The following is a 13415-nucleotide window of genomic DNA, read 5'->3' as shown; positions in this document are numbered from 1 at the left end:
TTTTCTAAGGTTGGGGGAACCCTGGTAACAGAGAGGAGGAAATCAGGTAAAGCTGGCATAGATACCTATTACATGTTTACAGTACAATTATTTTGTTTGGGAACATAAGTAAAGTGTCTGGAGTACTTGGTTAGATTTCATCTACTTTAATTGCTCTCAAAACATTCAAAATTTACACTTACCTTGTATTTGTCCCTTTCTGCAGACAATTCCTCAACCAGTTTATTAAAGGCGTCGTTCTTATCTGTAAATTTCTTCAACTCATCTTCCCTGGACTCCAACGTTTTCTTTAACTCCGCTATATCTCTACTGCTAGTATTTAGCATGGTTTCTTTTTCTTTGGAATGTGATTCTGTAAGCTTGGCAATCTTGGCATTGGCTTTCTGCAGTTCAGCTTGCTATAGTTTAAGATAAAGCAAAATTTACCCCTACAAAAACGTGTTGTTAAGAAATAAAACGAAAAGCGTGCGTGTGTACATAAAGGATAGATTTCTTGACAGGCAGGCCAGGAGAAGGAAATACTATGCCATGCATGCACATGCATACTACCAAAATAAAGATTTTGCAAGTAGTTTTAGTGCACAGTGTATACAGGAAAACTGGAAACTAAAAATACATGAGATATCTAGATTGTAAAGATAACAGGGTAGTAGTGTTTCATCAGAGGAAGAATGAAGTGGTAAAACAGGGCAATAAAATAAGGGTTTAGAGGTAGGTAACCTCCTCTGTTTCCTGAAGAAGTAAAAATAAAACATTATGTTAACATTCATGCAGCAGCAATGGTTTGCGTTGTCAATGTAGAGTACTCGTGGTGAGCAACAATGTTAAAATATGACAGTTGCAGCCACACACGCAGAGAGCAATAAATGATTGAAGTTATGCGTAAGTGTGTGTAAAGTGCATTTAGCATCATACAAAGCAGACACGGCAGGTGTATGTGACAGCTAATCTGATTAAAGTCTAATGCAGTGGTTGGCTAGTTGTTCACTTTGATCTATTACCTTAGTTTTAGCTATAAAGTGCAGTTAATATGTATTCTCATTGGTATGAAATTTAAAGGCTTTTTTAAAAAAAAAGAAAAAGTTATCAGTAATGAGAATCAGTCAAATAAAGGGGCGATAACAGAGACCAAAACATGGACATGTAAAACTATGCACACTTCAAGAAAACAGTGAATATAGTAAATAGCCAACCACTGCATTAGATTTTAATGAGATTGATAGGACAGCTTTGTTGCATAACATAGCATAGCATAGCAAAGTCACATTGAAAGCATAGTTACGAGATTGAAAGATATGACAGTGAGATGATGAGGAGTGCATCGTGTTGCTTCATGCGTTTAAGAATTAAAAACAAAACACACAGGTCTAGCTTTTGTTGTGTCAAAGCTACTAATTATATTGGGAAACAATGCATGTGAATGTACATTATAATAATTATATTTTAAAACAGTGACAGCATTTTTAGAGATGTGCCAAATATGTATACTGCTATTAAATCTTCAGTTTTGGTTGAATACAGTACATGTAGCAGGAAAATGTTCATAGCTACAGCTACCAGGGCATAAGAGATAGATGCAATTTGCTATCAAACTTTCACCCTACAGATACAATATCACACCAGAGGTTGCTTTGATATCATTCTAGTCATGCATCAGCCCAGTACCCAACACCTTTATCACATTTCAGCTCTTCCTTACCCAGTGTGTATGACAGTTCAAGCTGCAGAAAAAATCTCAACAGGTCATTTTAAGTTACTGCATCGACTCTTGAAGTTTTATTTCTATCAATGAGGTGCAGTAACTCTTGCTAAATGGCTTATTTGTTGCTATGAAGTTTGTTTAATTTGTTGCTAAATAGTTGTTACTATGTAATTATTAAAGTTGTTGCAATGTAGTTTAATTTGTTGCTATGTAGTTTGTTTAATTTGTTGCTATGTAGTTTGTTTCATTGTTACTATGTAATTAATTATCTTCTTGCTATGTAGTTTAATATGTTGCTATGTAGTTTGTTTCATTTGTTGCTAAATAGTTGTTTCATTGTTACTATGTAATTGTTTAATTTGTTGCTAGGTAGTTTAATTGTTGCTATTCGGTTTGTTTCACTTCATTACTATGTAGCAAACATAATTAACAATATATAAACTCAGTTTATATCCTTTTAGTGCTATGTAAACTTCTATCAAAGGCAACTGTGAACTAAAAGTTGCCAGTAGAAACATATCTATGGCTAGAATTACAGAATATCAGAATACAATTACTTCTTAACTTCACTAAGAGTAAGACCTTGTAAAATAAAGAAATTCCCTCTTGGGTTCTTCTCAAAATATGAAACTTTGACACTGATAAATTTGGTTTGAGCAGTTGCTGATAACCATCTTTCATGAGTAAATATTTAAACAAACATTCTCAATTTAGCTAATTTCAGAAATGCTGCCTGTTGTTGATTTTTGATAGTTAATTTGTACCAAGTACTTACAAAAGTGTTGACTTCTTTGCTGACTTCCTGCAGTTTCTCTTGATGTTTTTCATTCAACACTTGTATTTCTTTTTCCGATGATTCCTTATTCTGACGAATGGTGTCATTTAGTTTGCTGATAGTCTGGGAAGTTGAAGATGTAGCATCTTGAAGCTCTTCTATTTTCCTTTCCTTTGACCTTAACTGCTCATTGAGTAAACTGAGTTGTTGTGAACTATCTCCTGAATTCTGCATTAATTCAGAGATTTCTGATTCCAACTTGCCCTTGTCTTGCACAAGCTGTTCACATTTTTCTTCACTAGATTTTAACTGCCTTTGGAGATCAGCAAATGATTTCTTAAAATCTTGAAGTTCTTTATCTAGATTACTAACTGATGATTCCTTGCTATTCAATTTACTGTGGATTTCTACAGATAAAAACAAAAAATGGTAATTACAACAAAAGAATAAAAAATTAGAATATCATGTCAGTCATGCTATAGGCTAAAGCGTCTCTGGTTGGACATGAGCTCAATGTAGACATGCACACACACACACACACACACACACACACACACACACACACACACACACACAACTTAGGTAAAACTGTTAACTACAATTGTAAGCATATACTGTTTTAATACTCTTTATAAACATGTTCTGAGCATGTCACCGACTGCTGTCAAGTGTCTATGCATGCAAAGAATTGTGTCACAATATGTATGGTTTCAACTAATAAGAGCACTTCAACATGTTAATCACATTTGACTTTTAAAATGCTGACACACACACACACACACACACACATGCACACACATATACATACATACATTCATACATGCAAGTATGCACTCGTGTGTACACACAATTATCAGTTATTAAAATTGTATCTGCAATTGTTGTTACTCTTTCTATGACATACATATTAGATTATATTGCACTATATATGAGAACAAATTTAGATTTGCATTTCAATTAACTTACCTTCAACTGACAATTCTAATTTTTGCCTTGCAACTACCGCATCTTGTAATTCTTCTCTCTACAATCAATCAAACAAACAAATAAAGCAAACAAACTTATGAAACATTTCCGTATTCTGGACTTGTAATTTAACTGGTTGGGTGCCCTCAACATACAGTCTCAATAAACTTTTGCTTTCCACAAGTCAAGTCAACTGAGCATAATCTACTAAAAATCGAGCTAAATCTCCTACTGGGGAAAGGGTGAACAGTGCATGTCAGTAGTAGTCCATTACTAAGACACTGACAGGTGGTTGTAATAGATTACTTCATTCAGTTTACTACAAACTCAACCTCCAGCCGTTAGAGTGAGTCATGTGAGGACGCGATAATGTCACCATGACTACATCAGTGCTCCACTACTGCTGTCTGTGGTAAGAACAGAATGCTGTACTAGAGAAATCCATTTGACTATACGTGGAGAGAGAGATCATAGGAAACAACCACACATATAGTTACTAGACTAGAATAGGCAGCAAAAATAACCTTATACATTGATATACCAATGTTCAAAGTATAACAGATCTTTTACTACTTACCACTTCTGACAGCTTAGCTACTGTATCTGCCCTGTCTTTTGTTGTACATAGTACTTGTGACTCTAATTCCTGAATTCTGGTGATTTTCTGTTTTAGTTCTTCTCCAAGCTCGCTATCTTTTAGTTTTGATGTTTCAAGTTTAGAGATCTTCTCTTGTGTCTCTTTCAGCTTGGATTGCATTTCATCTATCTGTTCTGTGTACGTTGATGCTTCCATTTCAAGCTCAGCAATCTTGAAATCCTTTTCATCATTTGCACTCTGAGAGAATACACGATAAACAGCAAAACAGATCATATTAATAACAGATCATCTTTACCTACACTGGATAGTTTTTATATACTTGTCTCCAAAGAAGTCAAACGGCTGACCCTCATGGGTTCAGTGTTAATGCAGGAGGAAACTGGAAAGCCAGGGGAAAAACCGATGTTCTCTGGTAGAGTCTAACTGTAAAAACACTCTTCTTACTTGCAGCGTGAAAAATGCAATCAAACCCAGATGAAGGTTTTGAACCTTGACTGCCGTGCTAAGAGGTCAGTGGTTTAACTACTCAGCCAATGGCACTGGCAAATTGCACCAGAAGTTAACTTTTGTCAACATGTGATCAAGCTAGATTTTCACTTGATCAGGTGCATTTGACTAGACGTGAGAGCGACATCAAAGAGAATCAAAACCATGCATAGCTTCTAGACTAAGCATATACTACTTTGTGAAGCACCCTATCGACGTATGTGCTTACTTTAAGCACCCTATCGACGTATTTGCTTACTTTTGCACCCTATCAACGTATTTGCTTACTTTAAGGCTGTCCACTTCTTCCTGTAACCTTGTAGCCCTTTTATTTTCTTCAACCAATCTGTCTTCTAATATTTTCACTCTCTGTAACTCTTCTTGACTGGCAGCCTATATGCATACAAACAACAAGGTAATGGTTGACAAATATTTCCTCAAAATAGAAGCCAAAAACATGATACTTCAATCTAGGCCAACCTGACCAAATCCACCCCTTCTTAAAAAGACATGCTTATAACATTTCCTCATATCATCATGAATTTGTCCATGTCAGACAGATGCTCTAATACTAACACCAATAGGGGACATCATTACCACTGTGATTTGCTACGTGTAGTATAACTATAAAGTAGACAAAATCTATACCTGCATGCCCCTGTCATTTTACCAGAGTTTCCCATCATAATTATAGTATAATGTATTGGAAACTATCAGTTTTGCCAGATTTATCACTTTCCGTTACAAGCATTGCTAGACTGTCCTTGGCATCAATACTGTCCAAGTTCTTACAACTACCTAGAGCATAATCACCTTAAGATCATCTTTACTGATAGCAGCTTCTTCAAGACGGAATTGAAGATCTTCCACTTTCCTGTAAAAAAAGACAGTTTTGTTAAAAATCAGTATGTACATGTAGTCTCCTATGGATATGTTCAGACTGCTGCACTAGTAACCTGAACATTTATGAAACTGTTTTCTTAGCTATAATAACTTAATCACAGTATTGTTCACCACAAGATGTACTGAATACCCTCGACCTGGGTAACCCATTTGTGTAGCAGCACACAAAGTGTGGTGCAATATATCCAATCAAATTGATTTTTGGGTCCGCACCCAAAAATCAGCACCCACAATTAATAATGATTTCAACTTATTTCTATACTACTTATAGATGAAGTACACCTCTAATTGACATGTACAATGTCTAATTATTGGTATTTAAAAATTTTCAGTGAATATATTGTTGGTTGTGTGATTGAAAAAATAATACCTTTGTTACAGCTAGTGCAGGGTAAGTTTACTCTTACCTTCTTTCTTCTTCTAGTTGCTGTAATAGTTCAACTTTTTCTTTATCAGCTGATTCCACCAATGCCCTCAGTTCATCCCGGTTACTTTCTGATTCCTTTACATACTGCACAAAGAAACAAACTTGTATGTTATTTCTATGCCAATAAAAAAAATGAACATTCCTCAGCTGCACAGTATACATCTATTAATCTATAGCTGTCATGATTTGTGTTCACAGTGACTGACTGAATTGGTAAACATTTGAATTCATTCTCAGGATTTGGGACTGATTCAAAACTATCAATCACATTTGACCTAAACGTGCTCTATTGTGATTCCATAACTTTTCATAATGTCTTTAAAATATATCAAATAAAACTAAATCCATACTTATGGTTTAATAAAAAAAAAGATTGAATCTGATTTCCATCTTTGTTCACAAAGCCATCACATGTACTGGTATATTGATATGTTTTTCACAGGCCAAAAAGAAAATATTCCATTCTGAAAAATGAAATATCATCTTTTTACAAGAGTTAGTGAATGAATAATCAAAGTGAACCTAATGTGCTACATACGGACTACACTACACCAGCCTGATATATTTTAGTTTACTGGTATCTGTGGCATCAAATCTCAAGATCTCTCATTACGAAGGTAAAAAGACGATTTGATATCACGAGTAGACTAGACTAGATATACACATTTGATAGACTTTTTACTAAAATAAGTACAAATTGAAAATAGACAATCTGACTGCTAAGCATCAATGTTACAAATATTATTCTCAAGTATCGTTCAACTTGCTAGTAATTCTGCAACTTATTCCAATACAACACAATCTTCTAACTATCACTGTACACCTAATATCACAGAAATCAAAACCATACAAAATACATTTTTTTTTATTCTAAAGGATTCTAGACTGATAATAATTCAACTATAGACTCAATCTTGTAACTATCACTGACACTAATGCACAAAAATTAAAATCATAAAAATATTACAAAACACATTTTGGATATTTTAAACTATTCTAGGCATAAATAAATTTAAAAATTCTGCATCTGATTCTATATTAAACCTCAGTCTAATAACAATCACTATGAAACTAGTGTAAGGAAATCAAAACTATAAAAAGACCCAGGTAGAATTGACATGGTATGTCAATGGTCTCTGTTGTGTAGTTTCTGGAAGTGATACAGTGCAAGGTCAATGAACGGGGAATAATTCATTGAATTTTTTAACTACAGTAATTGCTACAATTAATGTTGATTATATAACAACTGCATACAGAAATGAATCTATGGTTAATTAACCAGCTGTGTTGATTTCAGTCTCAGCTTTCAATAAATTCTGTTTAAAGTAATTGTATATGGGAGAAATATTTCTATGATGTGAATATGTCATTACTTGGGTAATAAGACCAGCATTCATTAGTCATGTAGATATCATATGAACAATAATTAGTCATTACAAGGGTCAACCACTCTGGAATTCTGTACACAAGTTAAAGTGAACCTACGTGATTGGGATGAAGGGAAGATTAATATGATACAGGTTGTGAATTTTCACCTAATGTATATACTGTATATAAAGTATCACCTCTGTATGTACAAATGTACTAATACCTTAGTCTCCCTACATGCATTCAGTTTTGTTATATCAACTAGTTTTGTTACACTTATATCAACTATTAATATCATATCAAAAAGAAATCCAAATATCTACGCTACTTTTAAGACTACCCCATGATAAGCCAGTAACAATATAGCATATAGTACAAACACAATATGGTATGACCTGAAATGACCTGAACCGATGCAACAAAACACAAATTATCTATATTTCTGGGATTACCCCGTGTCACAACATGATATAACACAACACAACATACATGTACATGAAGCACTACACAAATATCGACAATATCTTGAGTATATTTAGAACTACCTCATGACAAGACAATCTTACAACGCAACACAACTTCACGCAACACAACATACATCATTTACATGAAACACCATACAACACAACACATCGACACTATCTCTAGAACTACCCCATGACTTCATCACAATACAACACAACACAACATACAAGAGGCACTTCACCACACAATATATTGACACTATCTCTAGAACTAGAGTATCCCAAGACAAATCAATCAAAACGCAACATAACACAACACGACCCAACACAACATAACACAACACGACACAACACAACACAACATACATGTAGCATTGCATAGCACAGCACAGCACAGCACAGCACTAAAGACTTGTACCAGCTGAATGAGTGAACACCATCTTATGTTTTTATTTCAGTCTGTAATTTATGTCATCCTATTATTTTGGTATGTCAGCTATGCTTTGTTGTCACTGATTTATAAATGTCTGGCAGCGTCTTTGCATTCTCACATTACTTTCAGATAACAAACATGCACTTAGTCTGGAAATAACACTTGAATGATTAAAAATAAACTTCAACAGTATGGATCAGAATAGTTTAATTTGTCTACACTATGCTTTTGGTATTCAATTTATGATGATGTTCTTGAACAGGAATACTAGTTTGGTTTCAATATCAGCAATAATTTGCTGAATCAGCACAAACAAGTACCGTACATGTATATTCACACAACATGTACTAAAATTGTCAATCTTCATCATACAAGTTCATCACTTGCAAAATTGCAGAACAGGTTGATCCAGAACAAAAGAATTACCGGTATCCTATGTAAATTATAATCCTTATGGCTATATACTGATAAGGTAACACTAATGAAAGAACCTGGGACTGAAACCCTGGCCCTTAAATTGTGTAATGAAGTTTTCTCAGTAATTTGTCTCAACTTTGCTTAATTCACTTCCCTTGTACGTGTACATCTTTGTATAAAATAGTAAATAGAAAGTACAAAGTAGAAATAAAAACATATTATGGTATATGCTACTTTAAACAATTCAATGACTATGACTATGACTATGACTATGTCTAGGAGTATTTTAACACTACATGTAGTAAGAAGCGCTGGCACAAGAAATAACTAAATCATTACATTTTACGAATACCACGTTTTTGTGCACCCAGTGCTAATATTACACAGCATTTGAACATACTAGGATGAGAAATGAGAGAGAATTAAAGTATAGAGGATAGCTAGATTATATGTAATGTACCTTGTCATGAATTGAACGAAGAGCTGCAAGCTCACTTTCAGCCTGTTGGGGTTAATGAAGAAAAAAGGACAAGAGAGTAAGATCCGTGGGGCATCGCATGCACAGCAGCACTGGTTACAACATCACCACGTTGTGTGCAAATCTCTGCTGGGGGGAGGAAACTACATGGCATTGTGCACACACACCTGGAGTAGTTGCAATGTGCATGTTGTATGTGTATTTATGTATGTATGTATGGGGGGTTACAAGTGACGTGTTTTACTTTTACCAGTTTGAGGCCCAAACTCTGCACTGCTGGGTATGAGAAATGCAAACTGATGCAGCATCAAGTGAGCTAGCTAGCTAGTAGTAACATACATTCATGAACATTTTAGAGAGAAAAGCAAAGCAGTTGGGTCTTCATGCTGACAGCTGATGGTAGGTGAACTGATCAAGGAATCTCAGTCCTATAAATTTATACTCTAATTTGTCATAATTCAGTTTGCTACGGGGTTATTGACATTTTAGGAAATATGCACCAACTATTTTACAATTCACTGATTAAAATTACAAATATATTATGACTAACATAACAACACAGCACGTCTACAATAATTATACCAACTATCTGGGTTTCTATTTGTTAGTATTTGGTAAGCAATATTGCAATGAAAATGAGAAATCAGAGTAAAGTGTAAGTGGGCTAGAATGCAAGATTATACAGAATAACACAAGTTAGAGGGATGGAGTTAGTACCACTAAGGTTTATCACTGACAAAAAGCTGTGTTATGTCTAAGTGTTTAATGATCTGAATGCAAATCTACACCTTACAATAAAATTTAAATTTCATAAATTTTAAATATATATCTAACATTTTACAACTGAAACCATATAATAATGGAATCTATTGATAATTATTTAGATTAAAGTTAGAAGCTCTCTATTTTGCTGTAAATATAGCTAACTTAATAAGTAGTCTCTTTCTGTCCACACATTGTCAACCCTTGGAATCTAGAGAAACACTGTAAGTTGTATAATCTGTTAGACACGATGGCTGATTCAAGATAAAAGTAGTCAAGTTAGGATACACAGATCAGAAGTTGAATTTACAAGGGATACAAATAACTCATACCTCCAACTTGTTCCCTTCATCATACACTTGCATTTATATAACCCAGAGACTTGCCCTGGTCTCACTATCTCAAGCCTACAGTATTTGGTTTACAGTTTGACAGAATGAGACCATGAAATGTCTCTAGGCTAGTAAGTGCGTACATGTTTTATCTGTTTTTGTTCGCTTCAAAACCAGAGAGTTTTCTGTAACGTTTCCCCAGAGTCACTAGGTTGGTGTGGTATACACAAAGAGGAGAGACTAATAACAAAGCTATGAATTTGGGATGCAACTATCTTTACTAATAGACTTCTATATACTTATTAAGCTATTTTCTTTTTCATGATTTGTTTCAAATTTGCAAATGTTAAGCATGCATTTTAACTTCACAAATCAAAGAATTATTGGACGCAAGCTTTTTAATTCGACAATAAATTTCATCCCCCTTGCCTACTAAATATCCTATCTTTTCAGTGAGGGAATGAAACCCTTCTGACTACACATTACAACTAGTGTAAGTTAGTATGTTCTGATTACAGCTTGAATTTACTTTCTATGCTAAGCATTATTTTTTTCCTTGACACGATTTTGGTCAATGTAAAGTAGCTGTATAAATACTGTAACATGAACTGTTGAGTTAGTTTTAATAGTTTAAACTGACTATTTTAAGATTAGAATTTACTTTCTATGTAAAGCATTGTTTTTTTTCCCTTGCCACAGACTAGATGCAAACTAGATTGACTGTATACATTGTCAGGGCTTGAAATTAGCAGCAGTCAAGGGCATGTATACTACACATCATATCTGGACTACCACATTTATAGGGACGATTGCACAATGTCACATAAGCTCAACAAAAAAAAATGTTGTTTGTTTAGGTGAAAACCCCTCCCCTAAAAGACCCCGCCCCCTCCCCATGGACATTCACAAGTGCAACATCAACATGTTTATGTATGATGTAAACCATGGTGAAAATTGTAGTGTTGACATCACTACAACCAATACGGTGTAAAAACATGCTAAACACTTTAAAATGGTAACCAGAAACCCAACAATGTATATCACATTAGCAGTAAAATTTAATGAACTTGTCAACATCTTAGCAGAATCTTTCATCATTGAAGGTGTGAAAAAGTTCGAAATTTGGTAAGAAGTGCAAAAATGAAGTTCAGCAATTGCTTTGATACCAGACCTCCTCGAGGTCGAACTCGAACAAAGTTTGTTTAGTGAGCTTGAGTGACATCATGTGATCGTCCTTAAGGTGGGTAATCCATTAGACCAATGGAAATCAAGAGAAAATTTAACTGAATCTGACTACCAAGTCTATGCATTAAATTCAAGCCCTGATTGTTAACATGAACTGATGAGTTAGTATATTACAAGTTTTACAAGTTGATGCAGTTTTTTTTGTTTGTGACACAGCATACCTCAGCAGTTTGGGCTGAAGCTTTGTCTTTGTTCTCGACCTGAGATTCAGTGTCTAGCTTTGCTGCAGCGGCATGCTGCTCTTGTTGGGCTGGCTTTTCAGCAGCAGAAGAGTCCTAGAAAGCAAAGAACCATTCCACAAAGAGAACACAGCAAATGATAAAAAGTAAAAAAAAATAATAAAAAATCATGCACTTACAGAAAGTACATAAAAAGAACAAAAAAACAACAACAATGGATGAATGACTATGAAATAATTTTGCTGAAAGGTACAATAGCTTCCGAAAATGTATACAATATTTGCCAAATGTACATAAAAACAACAAAAATAAAACACCAAGTAAAGAGAATGAAAGAATTCTGCTGAGACATAGCTTTCCAAAATGCAAAAAATATTCATTAAAAGAAAACCTGACTGCAAGGGGAAATGTTTTCTTTCAAATTCATATACCAACATCAATAGACAGAATCAACTTGATATTCTAACCATACACTGATAGATTCACCATGGGCAGGCCCTGAATTGTTCACCACATCACTTTTTTGTGTGACATGAACAATTGCAGGAGTTGCAAACAATGACAGATTGTTCAAGTGTACTTTTACAACAACTGCAATATTCATAGGACAATATGACCTCTGAAAGCTGGTAAAAGTAAATCCATTGTAAGAAACCTGACATTACATGAATGGTGATGAGAAGTGCATCAAAGTGCCCACCATGTGATTGGTTACCTAAGCACCCAATACTGGAAAATAGCCAATAGAAAGACAGCTTATGGGGTTACATACATGTAGCTGGAAAACTATCTTCCAAGAAATTTTGGTGCATATTAATTTTATATCTTCTTATCTTCAGAATAGTAATTATATTTCTAAATTTACAAGATTCTAGTTCACTTTTTTCTTAGAAAACTTACCTGTGACTGTCTCCTCTTTTCCAGTGATCTTGGAGATGTCAGATCAACTGAACTTTGACCAGCACTCCGTGACAAGCTAGACATAGAACTTACTGAACTCATAGAACTAGTACTGTCACTACGTTTGTCCTTGGACAATGCATCCGAGTGGGGCACTGTCCTCATAGCTTTACCACCCTTGGCTCTAGCCACTTTATGAATGGGTGCAAATAGGCCATACTTGGGTTTACATGTGAAGTATCTACAGACAAGAAGTAACTTATGGTCAGAAAAGAAGATTAACCTTCAAAGTGACAGGTTTGTTTACACACCTGCATTCTACAAAACTTTGAACTTTTTTGTAAAATAGTTTAAAATAGACAGATCAATGTACTGATGCATGTAGTAATAGTATGAAACTGTGATAAACTTTTGAATTCAGCTCATTGCAAAAATAGACACAATTATGGAAAAATAATTTGTTTCAGGATTGAACATTCATACTACCATAGACAGAAATACAGACATACATATATACATACATACATACCGGTACATACATACATAGACAGACAGACAGACAGACAGACAGACAAACATACATGATATAGACAGACAGAACAAAAGACAAACTGAGCAACAAAAAGGTATACAGGCAGGATAACACACAGACTGACAAATCACTGCCAATTAATCCCTGTAACATCATTAACATAGTACACTGGCATTCTCTCACCTGGTGCCTGCCACGGCGCCATCATTTTTACCAAGTTCATCATGTAACTCAACACCACACCACTCTCCTTTGGCAAACTCTGTTGTACCAATGTATCTCAGTGTACCCAGCTTAGTACCACTCACAATTACTCTATCACCAACCTATGGACATACATTATATGACGTAGCAACATTACATAATGATACCTGGTATAAACGGGAATGTGTTAGTGCCCTGTGCGTGTCATTCATCATAGAAGAAAACAAGTCTAAAGTTAGAATAC

At 34.7% G+C, this 13415-nt stretch overlaps 1 protein-coding gene across 8 annotated transcripts in view; it reads right to left on the bottom strand.

Annotated features, from left to right (window-relative positions):
• Positions 1 to 13415, bottom strand: part of LOC144449566 (CAP-Gly domain-containing linker protein 1-like) — a 48436-nt gene that overhangs the window by 17965 nt on the left and 17056 nt on the right. For 7 of the 8 annotated variants that reach the window (XM_078140120.1, XM_078140121.1, XM_078140125.1 and 4 more), the window contains 10 exons: positions 13151 to 13293; positions 12436 to 12676; positions 9000 to 9041; positions 5838 to 5941; positions 5341 to 5401; positions 4816 to 4920; positions 4021 to 4278; positions 3444 to 3501; positions 2478 to 2884; positions 183 to 398 (listed from right to left, as the gene is read on the bottom strand). In XM_078140120.1, the coding sequence (XP_077996246.1) occupies positions 183 to 398; positions 2478 to 2884; positions 3444 to 3501; positions 4021 to 4278; positions 4816 to 4920; positions 5341 to 5401; positions 5838 to 5941; positions 9000 to 9041; positions 12436 to 12676; positions 13151 to 13293 (1635 nt within the window). The remainder of the gene's footprint in view (positions 1 to 182; positions 399 to 2477; positions 2885 to 3443; positions 3502 to 4020; positions 4279 to 4815; positions 4921 to 5340; positions 5402 to 5837; positions 5942 to 8999; positions 9042 to 12435; positions 12677 to 13150; positions 13294 to 13415) is intronic. The other variant, XM_078140124.1, reaches the window with a different exon arrangement.

This window comes from Glandiceps talaboti, chromosome 18 (assembly GCF_964340395.1).
Source record: "Glandiceps talaboti chromosome 18, keGlaTala1.1, whole genome shotgun sequence".
Classification (NCBI taxonomy): Eukaryota; Metazoa; Hemichordata; class Enteropneusta; family Spengelidae; genus Glandiceps; species Glandiceps talaboti.
Note: the sequence above shows the minus strand (reverse complement) of the source record. Positions and strands in the feature narration are given on the sequence as shown.